Here is a 21,202-nt window from a genome sequence, read left to right on the forward strand (position 1 = left end):
TGGCCTGGAGCGTCGGTGGAGGCCAAGGTTTTGAGGCCGTCTGCCTAAAGGATAGATGAATAATTAAAGTAGATAGATTTTTTGTTTTTGAGAACAGAGACCATTATGAGCAGAATAAAAGATGTAAAGTTAGAAAAGAAAAGGGCAGAGGGCTCTTTAAGAGAAAAGCCGACTCTGGCCTCAGGCTGAAGGCTGTGTCACTTGCTAGATAAGGGGCTTTAGACAAGATTCTGTCCCAAACTTCTTCTAAAATCTGAAGACATTGTTAGTGCCACTCATACAGGGCTGTTCAGAGGATTAAATAAACTAACAGATATCACACATTGGATACAGTTCTTGGCATGTAGTAAGTGTATTTAATTAAAGAAAAAACAGAGGGGGGATATAGCTTAAATGGTAGAGCATGCACGAGATCCTGGGTTCAATCCCCAGTACCTCCTCTAAAAATAAATAAACCGAATTACCTCCCCATCATCGCCAAAATTTTTTAAAAATGCAATACTAATTTTTTTTAAAAACTTAAAGAAAAAAAGAAAAGAAATAGAAAAATGAATGGAGGAAAGATAGACAGAATAGAAGTAGATTTTTGTCTATGTTTTCAATACTGAATTCCCAGTACCTTGAAGAGTGGCTGGCATAGACAGGCACCCGATAAATACTGGTTAAATAAATAAATGAATAAATGAGTGAAAAGAATCAGTATGGTTTATCCTAGAAGACAGTAGAAGAAAAATTTCAAAGATGACCATATTATGTCAAATGTGAAGATTCTTTTTTTACATTTTACATATATGCTTTTGATTTTTGTTTATATTGCTCTGATTCTCGAAGAAGCTAGAACACATTTCTGTTTTATTTGCAATAAAACAATAATAATAATAAAGCAATATATTGCTCAAATGTATGGAGGAAGTAATAGCTCAGCTCACCTGAAGGCAGATTTCCTAGTGCCTAAGAGGCCGAGGAAAGGTCATTGGCCTTGGGTGTGAGAGTCAGGGTTGTTTTCAAGAGGGTGAGATGGACTGGCTGTGCTGAGGTCAGATGGTACTTCTTCCCTGACTGGTTCTAAGATCACTGAATTTAAGCTGTATTTTGCCTCTAGCATTGGGAGGCTAGGAATGAGATCTCTACCACTGTTCTTTAAGAAACAAAAAACAAAAATAAATAAACTAGAATAGAATAGAATAGAATAGAATAGAATAGAATAGAATAGAATAATAAAATAAATAAATAAATAAAATGAAATAAAATAACATAAAATAAAATTCCTTACAGCCTTACAGGCTGTTTGTGCAGGTAAGTCGTGGACTGGATCATAAGTATATGTCATTGTATTGACAAATGCTATGTGAAATTCCTAGCTGAGCCCTTTCTTGTTTAATAGGGTTGGTCTAAATTAAATTGGTATATCCTCGTGATGGTTCTTCTGAGGTGAATAAAACACATCCGGTTTGTTTTGCTGACACAGTCATATTTTGGTGCACCCTCTCCTGTATTTTTACCCTAACTCGATTCTCTGACTCATTTAAGGGTTGCATGGCTCCAAATCTTTTAGTTAATGTCCTCACCGCCTGCCATCATCCGTCTCTGATAATCTACTCCGTATGTATCCTGCCTTCTCTGACAGTACAGGATCCTCTGCCTCTGACCATCCCTCACCGCTCACCTTTCCTAACTTCTCTTGGCATCGTGGCTTTGAGCTCCTGAAACCGTCTCTCCAGGGCATCCATATTTTCTTTCTTAGCCTGAGTCTTTTTCAACAAGGCTCTCAGCTCTCTTTGGCCCCATCCTTGCCTCAGCTTTGGGGATTCAATCTCAGCCCACTCTGTAATGAAAGAAAAAAAAAAAAAACCAGCCAGGACAAACCTCAAAAGCAACTGACACAGCCCTCTTCTTCCTGCCCGTGGTTTTCAAAAGGATCTCTGCTGGTTTTCATTTCAGCAGTTGCATCCTGCATTTTTATTGTTCCTTTTCCCCTGAGGCTGTATTGACCATTCCCTGAGCTAAGGCTGTCTAACGTCCTCTGTAGACACAGCCTCAGCTTTCGCTGGCTGGGTAAGGGGTGCCCACATCCAACGTGCCTCTGTGATTCTGTGGAAGGAATTCAAAGAGAAAGCTTGCAGTGGAGGAGGCTTCCTGTGAGTGAGAAGCAAGGGTTTCTAAGACACTGATGGGTGCAGTGGCAGAAAGGCTGGCCTGTTTCCCAGCACAGGAGCTCCGATTAGCATGTGTACCTGTTAACAAAAGTAGATTTATTCAGTCATGTTAGATTTAAGAATTTTTTTTTAATGATTTGATGGGTCCAAGGACAAGAATGTATATGGTTCATATTTTCATTTCAAAGTCCCTGCACTCTAGGACTGGATAAGTAAGGGCCCACTATAGCTTCTGGGATAAATGAATACATGCCAGGTCTTGTGTGAGATTTGCAGTCACTCTTAGAAGGAGGTGTTGTAAACTACACGCACACATTAAACATGTAGAATTCCAGATGTGAGCAAAAGCAAGGTGTAGAAATGGACTCTGTCTTAACTCCAGTTCTGGGTCTAGTGTGAGATGATGCTTCTGGTGTGCTCTGCTCTGCAGCCCTCAGCAGGACCCTCATTTTCTTTCTGCAAATATGCAGGAATTACAAGATCTGGATTTGGGATCAGATATGAAAAACCACCCCACCCACAACCCTGGCCAAGAGTAGACTGTTAGGCAGTCCATAAATGGGGTTTAATTCTTTTTCCAAAATTTAAACAGCGTGAGAAAAGACCTATGATGTAAATTAGCCGTAAAATTGTCTGCTAAAAAAACAAGGTTTAAAGACTGTATGAAATGAGCTGCAAATATGCCAGGATATAGGTTACAGAGTTGTAATTCAATTACACTGTCCCATGTGTGGGACACGCAGGAAGGGTGTAAGGTAAGATTAGGAATCTAATTCTGGTAGACTGTACTATAGACACTTAAAAAATATATTTTTTGTCTGAACTTTCTTTCCTCCTTCAAGTTTTCTAAAAAATATGTACGTGAATCATGCAACTTCATTTTATGTTGAATATGTTTTAATTATACTAATTAAATCAAACATCAATAAATGATGAATTATGTCATCCTACTCCTGTCAAACCATTGTGTTTATGTAATTCACTGGTGAATTCCAATGTGTACATGAGCCCCAAGCACATAGTAGGTACTAAATGCATATTTGCTGAATAAATACGTGATCAGAAAAAAAACCAAAGTGCAATTTTAATTTTTTTCCTTTTTTATTTATTCAATCTTTTATTATTTTTTTTAATTAAAAGACAAACATTTAATTTAATGATAAATATTAATAAATGTGGTCTTCTTAATTAGACAGACTTCCATACATGTGCATTCTTTTTTAGTCCTGTTCTATGACGGATGGGTTTATGAACCTTTTCATTTCCAACTCATGTCCTAATACTCAAAGTCAGATACTGCATTTTCTTTGTTAAATTGACAGATTCGCACTCACAATGAGCTTGGGTACAGAATGCTTCAAATGAATAAATGAACTACTCCGCAGTCATAACTTTTTTTTAATTTAGCCACATTTGTAATTTAAGTTTGATGGAGAAATGCCATTGAACAAAAAGCAGCTGTCATACATTCAGTCCTCAATATAGGTCACCCACTAATTATATGATTCCTAGATTTTTTTTAAAAACACTTTTTTGTTTGATTCAATTTTTAGTTCAACATAACTGGGACCCATCCTAAATTAAATTTTTAGAAAAGCACTTCCAAAAGAATATAAGGATCGCATCTCTCCCAAGTGTGTTACTGACATCTAAGCCTCAGCGGAAAGAGCTGAATCTCAGAAGGTTAGTTCCATTGTTTATTAACTTGACTGGCAAATTACAGAAGAATATCTGGGGAACAGGATTCTCAGAAGGGCCAGGTCCCCGAGAAACCCAGAGTTACTGAAAGGAGATGTCTGCTCAACCCCGAACCAAACTCCAGCTGAAGATGGCAAATTCCCGCCCGCATGGAAAAAGCACAGTCCGCATTTGGGTTACAGGAAAGCAAGGCAGATCCTGGAGCAGGAACAATTTAGGGCCCTCCATCCTGGGGAGACTGGCAGGTAGGAGGGATTCATGTGGACAGGTGTGAAGTTTTCCAGAAAGAAATCATCATGCTCTGTGTGTTAGTGTCAATGACACAAATTTTGTTACTTTGGTTGTTGTGGGTGTAGATGCTGAATTCTAAAAATTACTCCTCACTAAGGCAATTTCAGCCTTTGCTAATGCTGATCTATATGGAAACAAAGTAAATGGTCTTGCCCAAGTTATTCAGCATATCAAACTGTAATAACTGAAAAGTAACCAAAAACGAAGTTTTAAGACGCCAAAGTCCATTTGGTTGACTCTAGGCAAGATGGCATGCACGAACAATAACATTCTTGATCATGTAATTCATATATATAATTTATACAAAAAGCTAACATTAGATCTGAGGCTACACTGGTTATTCTGGTACTGAAGTAAACTCAGCACAGCATTTTAGGAATCAAGATTTTTTTTTTTTAGTCCAATGTAAGTAAAGTAATTCTAGCAATTGGAAATAATCAGTGAATATTCAGTGTTTCGATAGGTAGTGAGTTCCTCATTACTGGAGGTATTTAAGCAAAGAATGGTGATTAATAAGGTTCAGTTTCCTTGTGCACTTGCAGGTGCATTATGGGAGGGATTTTAGACAGCGAGGAAATTGGGCCAAATGCCTTGCAAACTTAGTCAATCATAAAACAACGCTGTTTTGCTTTCCTGTGGTCTCCCAAAGCAGGCCCTCATTGCTCTCCATGTTTAAATTATTTTTTAATCTACCCATTGTTTATTTTAAATTGAGTCCCATGGGAATATACTTAACAAAAAATGAGAGAAAGATTGGAGAAGCAATGGGAGGAGAGAATAAATAACGCTTACTTATTCTCTGCAAAAGCTTTGGCATTTTTTTCCCCTTTCTAACGCCTTAAGAAATCACATACCATACAGTTCAACATATATATAAGACAAATCCAGTAATGTGCTCCAGGTAACAAATGCACAGATTTTCAGATTTTGTTAAAATACTGTTTTTCACTCTATATGAATTTTCCATGGTCAAATGAAGAACGATATTCCTGGTGATTTTACCCAAGTATGAGAGGAGGAAACAGACCACAGCAAAAATAGTGAACTGAAATGCAAAGCAATGAGTTAGCAGAGCGGTGGAACCCTGAGTGTGAATAAGCTCCTTGTTTGGCTACATTGTTCTATTCACTGGGCGTGTCCGTGGACTTTGAGCAGAGGAAAGGCTTACATACTCTGTTCTAAAAGGTTCACTCTGGCTGCTTTATTGAGTGTTTACTGAAGAACAGGTGCCTGTGGAGGGGCTGCGAAGAGACTATTGAACCATGCAAGAGAGAGGAAGTGGAATTTTTTTTCCCCTGGAAAGACACAATGTTGTTGTTAAATGGTGATCAGCTTCTGGATACATTTTCTGGTGGAGCCAGGTGATTTTGTTGAGAAATCAGATCCTAGTTCTGAGAGAAACAGGAATCAAATTCAAAGTTTCTGGCCTGAGACAGTGGGAGGATGGAGTGGTCTAATGAGATGGGGTGCGGTAAGGCAGAAATGCAGACTAGTTTGTGTTGCTTCACATGTTGATTGCACATGTCAGTGTGCCTTTCAAATAGGGTAGTTGTTTACATAAGGCTTATATCTGAGCTTAATTCATACATTAGGGTGCTGAAGGCCAAGTGATGGCACTTGAAGTGAAGAGACTGCATGAAACCATGAGGGAAGTGAAGTAGATTGAGAAGTATTTAGCCTCAAGGTCATTTGCAGGTTAGAGGATGTAGAGATGCTAGAGAAAGCATGGATAAATTGTGAAAAGACAAGGCTGCAGTGGAACTCAGAGAGCACGTAGTTGTGCACGTTGATTGACAAGAGCATACCCAGGAAGAGGGAAGGATCAACTGTGCAATGCTGACAACACATCAAGAAGACTGGGAATGAGAATGTACGATTGATTGGAGGGCAATGGTGCAGCAGAGTGGTTTTGGTGTAGTGGTGAAGGAAAAAACATAATTCAGTGGATTCAAGTGGGCATACAAATAGCTAGGGAAGACAACACTTTTAAGAAGGGAAGGAGCAAATTAGGGGTTGGGGATTAACAGGCACACATTACTGTATATAAAATAGCTAAACAACAAGGACCTACTCTATAGCACAGGGTACTATATTCAATTACTTATAATAACATAATGGAAAAAAAATCTGAAAAAAAATATATATATAATTGAATCATTTTGCTTTACACCTGAAACTAATATTGTAAATCAACTACACTTTAATAAAAAAAATTTAATAAAAAATAAATTTGAAAAAAGGAAAGAAAATGGAAGGAATGAAAATGAACAGACAAATGCAGGTAGAATTTGGAGACTAGAATAGAATCAAGACCTTTTTTCTCTGTTTTGTTTGTTTGTTTGTTGTTTTTAAGGGAGAGAAAAGCAGCCTGCTGATATGCTGAGGAAATGATGCAACAGAGAGGGGGCTGTTGTTGATTCAGGGGAGTAAGAGGGTGGAATGCCTGCAATGGCTTCCACCGTGTGGGAGGGTGCAGGACTTAAAGCATGTGTGGAGGGGTTTGCCTCAAGCTGGTATACACTGTGTATTCAGAGGAAGATGTAGGAAGCAGGTGCAAGGGAACTAAAGGTGGTAGGTAGTTGGATATTTCCATTGGAGGATCTCAGTTTTTGTTGTTACTGTTGCTTTTTAATAATAGATCTCTTGCTGAGGGTATAGATACACAACAAGGATGTGTTAGCAGCTTGAAAAGAAGAGAACTCATAGAAAACCATCACTGAGGAAATCATTAGCGTAAACAGATGAAGGGACTGCCGAATGGTTGCTCCGGGCATTAAGGACACGCGGGAGTTCATTGGTTGTGAGTTTAAAGTGGCTACGTTATGTGTTGTCTCCCACATTTTTTTTACTGTGTGGTGGCTCATGTATGGTACATGGATGCTGACTTTTATCAGAACTGGGTTTGACAATGAATTAAGTGAAAGCAAAGGAGAGATTTATTGTTGAGTGTACACAGGAAGGAGTGATTACAGTGGTTGAGTATGGCATCCAACTGACAAGAAAGGACAGCAATTGAGGTGCAGATTAGCTCAGCACAGGGCTTCACACACACCCACAGCCATACACACACGTGCACACAGAGAGCAGGTGATCCATTAATATTGTCTGAGAGGAGAGTGAATAAACCCTCATAGGAGTTATGCTGTGTCTGATTTTTTCAGACAAAGTGCACACACGAGAGAAGAAAGATATTTGCCTCTGTATGTGCCTTTTCTCTTTTTTTTTTTTAGCTTTATTGTGACTGTTGCTAAATTTGATTTCAATCAGAGTCCTTTTGGGCCTATGTCTTTGGTCCTGAGACCTCTTCTAGAATTTAGAGGACCCCACAAATGGAATTTGCTGAAGTTCTTTCCAAGTCCTAATTATCCACGTTTAGCTTCTGGTATCAAAATGTATTCTTTAAAAGCAAGATTAAATTCTGTATTTGCTTCTCTAAAATGTGGTACATAAATATCCAAATTAAGTTAAATATTAGTCTCTGAAGTTCCAAACACCCATAGTTATAAATATTTTTATGACTTGTGTACAGTACTTTTCCAAAATGTTTTCCGCCCTCCACAGGCAATGAAGTCCCCAAATGTGTCCACTGTTACTGAATTTCAGCTACTAGGATTCCAGAACCTTCTTGAGTGGCAGACCTTGCTCTTTGCGATCTTTTTATTCATCTACTTCCTCACGGTCACAGGGAATATTGTCATTATTGCAGTGGTGAGCCAGGAGAAGCGACTGCACTCACCTATGTACACATTCCTCAAACACCTCTCCTTTCTGGAGATCGGGTACACATCCACCACTGTACCCCTTCTCCTGGCCAACCTGCTCTCCCAGCGCCAAGCCATCTCCTTCCCGGCCTGTATAGCACAACTCTACTTCTTTGTGTTCTTCGGGGCTATGGAGTGCTTCCTTCTCACCATGATGGCCTATGACAGATATCTGGCCATTTGTAGCCCACTGCACTACTGTTTCCTGATGAGTCCTGAGATCGGTACCAAGTTGGTGGCCATCTCCTGGCTGACAGGGCTTGGCACAGGATTTCTGCCCTCCCTGATGATTTCCAAGTTGGATTTTTGTGGACCCAACCAGATCAATCATTTCTTCTGTGACCTCCCACCCCTCATGCAGCTCTCATGTTCCAGCGTTTATATCACCGAGATGGTCATCTTTATCCTGTCAATTGCTGTGCTGTGCATTTGCTTTTTTCTTACACTTGTATCCTATGCTGTTATTGTGTCCTCCATATTGAGGATTCCTTCAGCCTCTGGCCGAATGAAGACCTTTTCCACGTGCGCCGCTCATTTGGCTGTTGTCACCATCTACTATGGAACCATGATCTCCATGTACGTTCGACCCAGTGCTCACCTGTCACCTGAAATCAACAAGATAATTTCCGTCTTCTACACCGTGGTCAACCCATTGCTGAACCCTGTGATCTACAGCTTGAGGAACAAAGACTTCAAAGAGGCTGTTAGAAGAGCCATGAGAAGGAATCGTGGCATCTGTGGAGCAAGAGGGAAGGGAAGTTTCTTTGTTAGATAAAGAAGATCAACACAGAATACAAAGTGGATCAAGTTCAGGGATAAGTGAGTGGCAGGTTCAGAGCCTTCAAAGCTGAATGTCATCACCAGCACTACATTAAATCCCACAAATCATAAGAAAACAGCTTCTTCATGGCCCGTTGCCAGCAGTTGCTCAGAAGAAAAATTGCCTCTATCAAAACATTCTGGGGACACTTTTGCCCTGGACACTTTCTTTCACCATCTGATGGGAATCGGATTGTGTAATTCCAGGGCATAATGATTACATACACATTATTTTCAGATTCCTATTTCTGAATTCATAAACCTGGATACAGAAAGTTAGGCATCTTTTAAGTATGGTTTAGAGACTGGCCTTGTAAACTCAGTTCTTGGTGCTATTTATGCTTGTTGAGTATCTGTGGAATGAATGAATGGAAAAAAGAAAAGATAAATGGTTTATGCGTTGACCTAAATCATCTTTTAGTGACAAGAAGAAACAGGGACTTTTGAAGTGCCAAAGATTTAGTATAATAAATTCGAGTTTTTGTCATTGTTTACTGAAATTCTAGGAAAGGAAAGAAAGATGGAAGGGAGGGAGAGGAAGAGGGCATGGAGGATGGGGAGGGACAGGTAGAAAGAGAAGGAGAGGGAGAGGGGAAAAGACAAAAAGAAGGAAAGAAGGGAGGGAAGAAGGAAGAGAGAGAGGGATAAGGAAAGGAAATGGAAAGGAAAGGAAGGGAAGGGAGAGGAAAGGGAGGGAAAGAAAAATCCAGAGTACTGTATGCTCTTGTGAGCCCTGGGAGTCAAAGGCTGCACATTAAAAGGCTTAAAACACTCATACTTTTTAAATGTAGCCACTATTAAGACCTCTACAAATCCTGCCTACTATTCCATTCCTTAATTCTACAAATATTTCCAATCCCATGGTGTATGCTAGCCCCCTTGCTGCAATCTGGGTTACTCAGGGAATGGCCGAGGAAGACGTTGCCTTAATGGAGCCTGCAGTCTTAAAGGAGAGAGGAATATGTCCTGAGTCATCAAAGGAATAATTGATTTCTTTATATTTCTTTATATTGCCTGTGAAGTAAAAATGTATGCTTGTGCATGAACATAGAAAAATAAGGTCAAAATCAAAAAAGAAAGTTAATAAAACTTTCCATTTTTTTGTAGTGCTTTAACCTACGCTTCAAGGATGAGGAGAATAAGAATGGAAATAGTGGTCCAGGCAGAGAACACAGCATGAAACGTGGAAGCAGCCAGGGGAAGCCAGGGATGGAGGAAATAGATGAGTCTGGAGAGAAAGGCAAGAGCTCGTCCGTGCGGGTCATTAACAGTCCTGCAGGGTTTTGGATTTTGCACTGAGAACAATGATTAATTATCAAAAGGTATCCATTTGGAAATGACATGATATATTTTGCACTTGCAAATCTCCCTACTGTTTAGAGAAAAGACTGAAAGAGAGCAAGATTTGCTAGAGCCAGAGCAGTAATCCACAGGAAAGAAGAGATTGGTCTGGTCTAGATTTAATGATGCGACCCATCACAGGAAATGTCTCACAGGTGATGAGATCAGGAGTGGAAAACCGGGACCCATTTATTCCTGTGCAGTGGCACCAGTTTGTAGTCTCTTCACAGACTTGTGACGTGCTCCACATCTACCCCTGAGCTTCAGGGGCAGGTGCACTTTGACCCTTTAGCTCATAAAGTTTCTTCTCACCACATGTCCTTGGCTCTTTTAGCCCTTCTCCTTCCAGCCCTCACGTTCACACTTCCTCCTGTAACTCGACTTGTGAGGACTGTTGTTGGTCCTTAGCATATCCATCAGTTTCAAATGTTGGGTAGAAGGAAAGTGATGCATTGGAAACCGAGATAAGACAGGAAATGGGTCATATAAACAGGAGAACGTCATCGGTCTGGACCTTGTGGACGAGTACCAAAAACAATCAAATGTCTACCTCGTAAACGTTTGTCTCTGATTAGTATATTGACTGTGCTTTATATTTAACCAGACTTCAGTTATCTTACCAAAAGCGCCTTTCTAATTTTAAACTTGATAGGTGCCTGGCTTTGCATGTAGGGAGGAAAAGATTACTGATTTACATATGAGAGACGTCCAAAAAAATAATGACAAGTGGACCCTTAGATGTATAGATCTGGAGCTCAGAGAAGTCCCCTGGCTGAAAGTTACAAATTAGAAAGTTTTCAACATATAGATCACATTTGAAAATATGGAAATAGATAAATTTCTCAGGAAGAGAGTAAAAACCAAAAAATAGTGAACGACAGAGCATGGAGGAATTTTAAAACATAATTTTTAAGAGAAGAACTTGAAAAGGGAATAGGAAAATCACAGAGATGGAAGGACGTTTGTGAGGTTGTTGCATAAATTCTAAGGGAAGAGAATGTTCTGGAAAGAAGAGGCGTTGAGCAGGAAAGGTGAGGATTAAGACATTTTCCTCAAAGTTCTCAATACAGAGATAGGGCCCTGTTGTCCTGGGAAGGGCAGCATATTTGGACTGGGAAGAGAGTGTACACCAACTAATTACAGCAGAAGAGGAACTAACTTCTAAGGAACTAAATTGAGTTGTGTGTGTGTTTCTCAGGGCAAAACAATTACCCTGAGAAATGCAATTGTAAAAGAATGAGATAAATAAATGTACCTATATTGGTGGAGTCATTGTACTTTTGTAAGATGTTAAGATTTTAGCATCCTATTAAGTTTGAATACTTGTAGTGAGGGTCCACTAGTAAGCAAACATTTTAAGGAATGAGTATAGAATGTGATAACTGACAGCTTGAGGTTGAAAAGTAAGAGATCTGGGGACAAATGTGACATGTGATGATACCAGCATTCAATAAGGAAAGCATTTTGATTTACCATGAGAGGCAGAAGGGAGAAAATCATTTTAATCGGAAGACGATTCAAAGAAATAAAGTTAGGACCTGTACGAATTCCCACCAGAGCACTCATTTGCTTTATGTTTCCCAGACAAAGTCAACAGCTCTTGTTTATCATAAAGAATGGAGGCTAAGGTTTGAAGAACGTGGTAAGGCATTCCAGACTCATTTTGTAAAATGGGACTGATAGCTGATGGAAGACAGATGGGCGGGTCTGTGAGCAGAAATGAGTGCCTGGTTGAAACGGGAGATCACCAATTTGTGACAGTGAGCTGCCTGTGTGTGCACTCTGCCTTGAGACCACTCAGCTGTTTAGCTCGGGCCCATATGGGGAAAGACAAGAGTCCCTTTAAGTGGGGTTTAGCTCTGTAGATGGAGCTGAAGACAAAGGCAAGGAAACAACTGACTTGGGACTCTCAGATTGTCAGCAAGAGAAACAAATACACAAGAAGGGAATAAAGCAAACATTGACTCGAAGTCCAAACTTTAAAAAAAAAAAAAGAAATGCAGTTGTAATAAGATTATTCATACTGTGTGAATTAATAGGAAGTGATATATAGAAGTTTAGTGGCTTAAAATAGCAATGTAAGACAGGGTTTAGTTTTAGATCACCAAAAAAAAAAAAAAAAAGCCAAAAGTATACGAATAAGTGAGATAAATCAGATCATGAGAAGAAAGATGAGTTGGCCACAGGGCTGAGGGCAGGGATTCTGGGAGGAAAGAAAGTCATGATTCTAGTGTCGCCTGCAGATGAAACGGAGTGGCCGGTAGGTTAGTGAACTGTCTCAATGAGGGGAGAGTGGGTTGTGTATTTCCTAAGCATGAGCCTTAAAGGATGTTTTTGTTTTGTTTGTTTGTTTTAAAAGGAGTGGAAGAACGGTATCCAGGGCAAAGCATTACATGGCAAGGAGTCTATCGTTCCATAGACTCACCCCGAATACAAGGGGCGGGAGACGTTAAATAATTCCACTCGAGAGAGTTAGGGCTCAGGTTCCATTCAGGCAAGGAAGAGGGATAAGATTCATAAAGAAGTGATGGCTCAACAAGAAACATGAGTTCCAAAGGGAGGAATTCCCGTGACTGACCCAGAGCCATCAGAGCTTCTCAAGAACTCTCCTGGGGTGAGGCGATCACATTTCTCTGAAAGTGTTACTCCAGCCTTGAGTGGAATCTGCCAGGTGAAATATCTCAGAGTCCCTGACTTTGATGAAAGTAGATTCAACACGTTTTACACTAAACACAATTTGATTCTCAGTTCCTTTTAAAACGGCCCCTAGACCGCTGTTATAAAGATAAAGGAGCCAAAATCACATGCTTGTTAATTATGTATGTTTATTCTCAGTTCAAGAGCTATGTGTTTTATATTTTAAGGAATCATTTCAGAAATCTGAGATGTTTTTTGTCACAGCCTGGACCCGGAAAGTTGTATGGAAATATCAATAAAGTCTGTCGCTACTACTGAGAATAAATTTCTGCAATTCCATTTTACCAATGGAACCAAAAAATACATCATTTTTCTAATTGTTTAAAAAATAGAAGCATGTGATTGACTTGTCTATTAAGTGTATAGATTGAAAAAGAATACCTTCACTCTGACATAAACATAACTTTTGTTTAAATATACCACCTTATCAGCAATTTAATAATCATAAAGAAAAGGACACATGCAAATAGAAGAAACAATCCATTTTTATTAAAATGATGGAAAATAGGCATTATTAACTTTTTTTGTATTTACTCTCCTTTTTTTCTTTTTCAGTTTTATTAGGTAGAATTATTACAGTTTGCAATACACATTGTATTGTGTGTAAATACACATATACAGTATACTGCACTTTTTTTTAGTTTACATATATGTACTGATCATTGTTCCTAAGAACAGATTAGAGCGTTAGCTTTTTAAACTTACATAGTTATCAAAGGAATAAAGCCAACTACAAATAAGAATCAACATAATATGATAATCCAGTCATAAAGGACAGTCAAATGTGCTTACACATGTTTAAGAAATCAATCATCTAAGTTATCAATAAGTAGTCCATTTGTGTCATTATTATTATTATTTTTTAGATTCCTCATATAAATAATGTCATATGGCATTTTTCTTTCTCTTTCCGGCCCACTTCACTTAGAATGATGATCTTCAGGTCCATTCATATTGCTGCAAATGGCATTTTTTATTCTTTTTTATGGCTGAGTAGTGTTCCATTGTATATATGTACCATATCTTCTTACATCCAGTCATCTGTTTTGTTTTCATGTCTTGGCTGAAAGACTATGGCTGTCGTAAATAGTGCTGCATGAACCTTGGGGTGCACGTTCTTTTTGAATTTTAGTTTTCTCCAGATATATACCCAGGAGAGGGATTGCTGGATCACATGATAAGTCTATTTTCAGCTTTTTAAGGAACCTCCATACTGTCCTCCATAGTGGCTACACCAATCTACACCCCCACCAACAGTGTGGGAGGGTTCCCTTTTCTCCACACCCTCTCCAGCATCTGTCATTTGTAGACTTTTCAATGGTGGCCATTCTGGCTGATGTGAGGTGGTACCTCACTGTAGTTTTGATCTGCATTTCTCTGACAATTAACAATGCTGAGCATTTTTTTCTTGTGCCTATTGGCCATTTGTATGTCTTCATTGGAGAATTGCTTGTTTAGGTCTTCTGCCCATTTTGGGATTGGGAGAAAATATTTACAAATGATGCGACTGACAAGGGACTTATTTCCAAAATATACAAACAGCTCATACACCTTAATATCAAAGAAACAAGCGACCCAATCCAAAAATGGGCAGAAGACCTAAACAAGCAATTCTCCAAATCATTAGATTGTATAAGAATTTTATTTTTAAAACACCAGAGGCACAGGAAAATAGAAATAATAATAATGACGTTATTTATATTTATCTACCTGTCAGTATGTGTATTATGAGTGTATTTTTAGACATATGTTAATCACTATTAAGTGAACTTGGACAAGGATTAGAAAGTAATGTATGTTTTCCTAAATTTTTCCATTATGCAATAATATTAACTTTTAAATAGATACATGATAAAATAACTTTATTGCTGGATATGACATCTTTGCTGTAAAGATATCATTTTTGAGATCTTAAAGATCTTAAATTTGTTACCATGCCTACATATTTATTGAAGGTGTCCCTCAGGGAATCTTTAACTTTCTCATTTCGAAGACTGTAGGTAAAAGGATTCAGCATTGGTGTTACAATGGTATTCAGTACTGTGGCAAGTTTGTTAACATTCATCACATTGCCCTTTTTTGGACGGACGTAGATGAAGATGGAGCTTCCATAGTAAAGTGTTACGACTGTGATATGCGACACACAGGTGGAGAAAGCTTTCTGCCGTCCCTGGACAGAGGGAATTCTAAAGATTGTAATGATAATGTACGTGTAAGACAGTCCTGTCAGGAGCAAGGAACCCAGTAACAACACAGCAGAGGAGACAAAGTCAGCCAGTTCAGCCAGAGAGATATCCGCACAGACCAGCTTTAGCACAGGGGCACTGTCACAGAAAAAGTGATTGATTACATTTGGCCCACAAAAGGACAGAGGAGCACTTAATATTGCTGATGCCAAAATTGACAAAAATGCACCCCCGTAAGATCCCAGAAGTAATGATACGCATGTTTTCTTGTTCATGATGATGATATACCTTAGTGGGTTGCAGATGGCAACGTACCAATCGAAGGACATGACAGCCAGGAGGAAGAATTCTGTGGATACCAAGAGAAAGTAGAAGAAAGACTGTGCAAGGCACCCCATGAAGGATATTGCTTTGGTGAGAGAAAGTGTGTTGGCCAGCATCTTAGGCACCACTGTGGACGTAATGGCAACCTCGAGAAAAGAAAGATTGGATACAAAGAAATACATGGGTGAATGCAGATGGTAGTCACCACACACCAAAAAGATAATCATGGTGTTGCCAATCAGAGACGTCACGTACATAAGCAGGAATGCAGAAAATAGAAGAATTTCTACTTCTTTTTCATTCTGAAATCCTAGAAGGATGAACTCAGTGACTGTGGTCTTGTTTATGTGATCCATAATGTTCCTACTTGCCCCTGGTATAATACAAAAGAGGAGGATATGATTTGTTCTTTCATCTTAACCTTGGAAGTACCCTACCTATAGAAATTAAGTATATTTTATGGAATAATATTAATAAAGACAAATAGTTATTTTCCCAGTGTATAAACAGCTCCTGGTATAAACTGTGCAAGAGGTAAGAGGTCAAGTGTGACATTCACTCACAATAGTTGAATCAGATTGTCCCACAGTAGGAGTGTGGCAACTGTCCTTTTGAAAGACCTGTGAACCTCCCCTCAGGGTAGGGAATCTAACAGTGAATTCAGCTCTTTGCAAGTCGTGTGAACAGGTAAGCAGAGTGTCCTTTGGGACAGATACATCCATTCAGATGTAAAGACATTTATTGAGAATGCTGGCAGACAGAATTGCAGTGGAGTCTAGGCATGTGCAAAAGGCCTTTTCGAGTTGATTTATTACAATTGAGAAGAAAAAAATGTTAAAAAAAACCAACAACTAAACATGATTACGTAATAGGCTCATGACCCTGACTTACAGGTTCCAACCTCTATGTTGTCAAATTAACCATCATCAAGTCAGTCTCCTGTAATATCTATGCAGAGTCACATCTCATAGCAAATGAGGTATTCGTGATTAAGATTAAGGTATTAAGGTATTTGAGATTAAGGTTAAGATTAATGAGGTCTTTCAAGATTAAAGGAAAAGGATTAAACATATGACTCTTGTTTGTCACTTGATTATATTTATCTTAAAATGCAGATAAAGTGAATGATCAGCAAGAGGGGTAGAAAAATTGAACTTGGAGGTTTTACCTATTCCTAAGAGAAGAAGCAGAAGCAGAATTTTGTAGAGCTCACGCTAGGAATCTAGGGCCACAGGCACGGAGAAAACAGGAAACTTGTTAGAGAGAAGGAATTTTTTTACTTGCTGGCTCTGCTGGTATTTTGGGTAGGCAAAAGGAAAGGTTTGGATAAAGGACTAATGTCAAATCCCACATTATTAGACACATCAAAACTTGATATTGGTGTCGGAAGGGCAACTTCTTTATAAGTGGGAATTTTTATTGCTACTTTTCAATAGATATAATGGATGAGTGTGGCAGGGCCACGAAATTTATATAACAGTTACATAACAGAGGGTTGGAAATAAGACAATACCTGTGTCTTTTAATTTAGCTTAAGTTTTTCTTTCTGATCATAAATATTTATTAACTTATTCATTCACTGACTTTTATCATTATCTATTTACTGCATCGTGAGGAAGCACTTAAAGACACAGATACATTTATGACTCATGCATGTTACACATTTTATGCTATGGGTAAGAGAAATAATTTGGATCCAAGTTAAACCCCTGTGATTCTTTATAATGCCCATTCTGAAGACAGTAACACAAAGTCAATATTTAAGCTAATACAAACTAAATTGGTGAATACAGTGACACGGTATGAGAGACTGCAACCAGTTTACTTTCTTACAACCATGCAAAGGAAAGGAAATACTGATGGATTTGATGGAGAAGGAAAAAAATGGTGGAGTAAGGTATGTTACTTGAAAGAGGCTTTTTTGTGGTCTCATTAACTAGTTGGTTTGAATATGAGCAATTGATGTTTATCTTTTTTTAAAACTTTTTTATTGAGTTATAGTCACTTTACAATGATGTGATGTTTATCTCGAGGGCACTAAGAATGCGAAGGCAAAAGCTAAGTGCTCAGATGGAAACAATAAAGATTTATTCAGTCAATTCCAAAATTTTGCCTTAAGGTTGGCAATAAGCGAAAAAGAGGAGAAAGGACAGGAGAAAAATCATAGTCTGGGGAAAATTAGAAAACAAAACAAAAGCAGCATGAGCAAAGAATATCAGTTAAAAAGAATATTGTCAATTCTCCGCTTACCTGCTAAAGCATACCTCAAAATGTTCATGAATGTTTAAGCACATGTTTTCTGAATATTCCTTCCTTGTAACTGCAGGATCTGGGCATCGTGCACGGGAGGAATCACATTTATTGATTATGTCCTTCTTCTGACAGTATCAAAAGTTACGAAACATAGTTTGGAGAATTACAACTATGGCTGTAGGAGGGTTTAAAAGGACTTTGTGTGAGAGTGAACGATTCAAAACAGTGAGGTATTACTGCACATCTGTAGATTATGAGAATCTGGAAAAAGAAGGGAAGGCTGAGTTCACTATTGCTGCTTCCCTAGGGGTAGGGCTTTGAGAAGATCAATAGCCTCCAGAGAATAATTTATTTAAAAAAAAAAAACAACTCTAATTAAAAGAAAAGTAAAAATGTCCCAAATTAGAAGTGAGAACTTATAAACACAACTTCTTTAAGGAATATACTGAGCTTAAAAATCCTAGCAAAATCGTTAGAGACACTTTGGTCAAGAATCTGTCTTTTAATTGTTGTATGATGTCACGTGCAGGCATCAGGTCGTGAGAAGGGTTTTGATGCTTAGCATCACCATTGCAGTAGTATAATCACCATCTGCATTTATTGAATACCGACTGTGTACTTGGTACCCTTCTAAAAATTGTGCTCACATTTTTTTAACTTTGTAAAAACCGTATGAGGTAGACTGTGTTATTACACTGACTTGTGCTATTTCACATAACTAATAAATAAAAATATCAAAACGTCAGAGGATTCTAAAATATAAATTTATCTAATATAAAAAATATTTAAATAATAAATTCCTTGCACGTTGAATATTTGGTACATATTTTCATTCACTGAGACATACATATAATCCATGCCATCAGAATCATATAAGTTGGTCAGCAATGAAAAAGACACACATAAAAAAAACAAAACTGCACATTATTATGGAGTAAATAAAAATATATTTTGGATGTAAAAACAGTTGATATAATGCACTCAAGAGAAAATTCCAGTAAACAGATGTCCAGATTACAAGTCAGTGGTGAACTGCTTATTAAAACAGAAATTTTACATAGAAATTATCCAAGCAATTCACATCATCCTTCTGGCAGGCATCTTCCTGGTCAGATAAAAATCCAGGATATATCTTTTTGTTTGGATTGAACATCTAACATTTATTCTCATATAATTTTCCCCATTTTTGCCTTTAGGGTGAATTACCAAATCTCGATATTGTTCTTGATTTTTTTTGTTTTTTCCTTTTTTTCTGCTATATTCTGCCACATTTCCTGTCTCCCTTCCCTCACGGTCCACTTGCAACTTTATTGGATTTTACTTATTTCTTTATGTAGCCTAGGCTGTTTTTCAAATGATGGTTGACCCATTTAAAATATCCTCTTCCTGCAATACTCTTACTACACCCACCCATCTACTCCAGTTCAAAAATCTGTGTATTCCTATAATTTGAGTTTAATCATTTTTCTTCTGAGCACATTACCAGCTTCTCAGCTATGATGAATTACCTTCTGTATAAAGTTATTGCATTTTTCTTGTTTTTGGAATGTTTGTAATACTTTCTATTAGTTATGCTATATTTTCCTTCAGCTAATCAAACCAGTCCACAAAATCAGGGAATATGTTTGTCTTCCACATGTTGTATCTCAAATATTAAGTCCATTTTTTGACTTGTGGCAGCAAGTTAGTAACCATGTGTTGAATGGATAAATGAATACATGGATAAAAAATGCGAGAAACAAAATAAATGGGAAAAGAAATCTAGGTCCATTCTGTAGATGTCGAGTTTTTGGTGCCTGTGATGCAACCGAGTTTGCATTTGATTTATGCAGAAAATATACACATTTGGAATTTATGTCAGAATAGAAGTTGGAGAGTTCATGAAAATATCCATGGCAATTGAAGTCGTGGGCACTGAATAGGTTAACAATTCAATTCTGACACTACTTACGTGGAGTTAGCTTCAGTTTACATAGGTTAAGGGCTTAGACCCACAAGACTGCCTCACTCCATCTCAGAGGCCAATCACAAAATAGTGCATTACTCACACTTCTGTGTGTTTTGGATATAAATTGGGAGTGAACTTGACCACTTCAAGTTTGATAATTTCTTAGAATGGCGCACAGTAAATAGTTACTGAAATATTCCACACTGACTGTTAACTTTTCTAGTAAGAGTATTGTAGCTCTGGTTTTAGAACTTCTTCATCTTTTAGAGATACGTCATGAAGTACAAATGGGTGAAATGGTACTAGGTCTCAGGTTTTCTTTAAAATTAGCTTAGGTTGTGGCCAAGTGAGTGATGCAGGTGAAAACTTTTTAGAGCTACCTACTTGAAATGGGCCGATAAACACACGGGGATTACTGTCTTCATATGTTTTAATTTTTTCATAATAAAATGATGCTTTAAAATTATGGGTCAGGGTTACAGTTTCAGTTAAAATATAGTGAGGCTGACCCCTACCCATCTCTTCCAGTGACTACAATGAAAAATCATGGAAAGAACATGGATGTGAGGGCTCTGAAAAGCAAATAGTAGCAGGTGGATTGGGAAAAATATATATATATATTTTGAAGTGCCACCTAACAAGGATGCTTTTCCCTTTGTTTTCCTTCCAGTTTCTCCTAGCCTGGACAAAAATAAAATACAGTAAGTAAGTGCCTATTGCCTAGAACTTCACATTGACAACTGCCAGAAGGAGCTCCAACGGCAGCTATCCATTTCTGTGCTGAGAAGTGGAATAGGGAACTTTTCAGGTCAGAGTGAATTGGGGGGGAAAACTTTTTTTTCTTCTTCCCCAGCTTCTAGGCAATCCCGCAACCCCACATTGACAACAGTGGCCAGGCAGTCACCCTAAATATAATAAAAGGAAAACGCTTCTCGCTACAGGAGCTGTGATCTCCATAGCATGGGAAGCAAGCATCCCTCCTGACCTTTCGCTTTACAGCCTCTCAAGCTTGGAAGGGAGGCAGACGCAGTCGTGCGGAGTGCATGTCAGAGCAAGACAACTAAAACCCCAGTTTCTAGTAAGAAACCCAGGAAATGACCCCTAAGAGCAGGAAGATGTAGGGGAAGCAGCTGAGGTAAGAAAGTTCAAGAAAGCCGTCCTAGTAATGTATGCATAAACTCCGAGACTCATCTCCAGGCTGCAGACGCTTGCATCTGCATATAAAGAGCATATCCATGTCTTGGAGAACAAAAGTATGCAGTAGGAAGCCAGAGAGACCCCAAACTGTCCAGCACTGGTGCACACATAGGATATGTATCAAAAGCACTGGAAACTCTTTAAAATTGAACTGACATAGGAAGCAAAATCCATCTATCTACCTACCTATCTATCTATCTATCTATCTATCTATCTATCTATCTATCTATCTATATACACTTCAGAGTCCCATATTATGGAACTGATCAGAATACAATTCCAAATTTTGACACATAAAAGATAAGAAAATCTTAACATATCATAAAGAAAAGACAATAAACTTGATTTTAAAAAAGATTATTTAAAAGTGATAAAGAATAAGTCAGCTCAGTCTAAACAAACAGAAACACTTAACCAACACCATACCTTCTTTTCTGCTCGTCCTCAGGCCATAAGAATGCAATGCTGCTGGGGCGGGGGTAGCTGTTCCTGATAAAACTAATGTTGTTAGTTAAGGAAAAACAGAATGGA

At 38.3% G+C, this 21,202-nt stretch overlaps 2 protein-coding genes across 2 annotated transcripts; one reads left to right on the top strand and one right to left on the bottom strand.

The window, feature by feature from the left end:
- The first annotated feature begins 7,709 nt into the window (after window positions 1–7,709).
- Window positions 7,710–8,681, top strand: LOC140689254 (olfactory receptor 11L1-like). The gene has a single exon (XM_072949560.1). The coding sequence runs from the start codon at window positions 7,710–7,712 to the stop codon at window positions 8,679–8,681; it is 972 nt and encodes a 323-aa protein (XP_072805661.1).
- A 5,979-nt stretch (window positions 8,682–14,660) lies between these two features.
- On the bottom strand, window positions 14,661–15,629 carry LOC140690310 (olfactory receptor 6M1-like). The gene has a single exon (XM_072952010.1). It carries the CDS (start codon window positions 15,627–15,629, stop codon window positions 14,661–14,663), a length of 969 nt encoding a protein of 322 aa, XP_072808111.1.
- Between the last annotated feature and the right edge of the window lie 5,573 nt (window positions 15,630–21,202).

This window comes from Vicugna pacos, chromosome 3 (genome assembly GCF_048564905.1).
Source record: "Vicugna pacos chromosome 3, VicPac4, whole genome shotgun sequence".
Taxonomy (NCBI): domain Eukaryota; kingdom Metazoa; phylum Chordata; class Mammalia; order Artiodactyla; family Camelidae; genus Vicugna; species Vicugna pacos.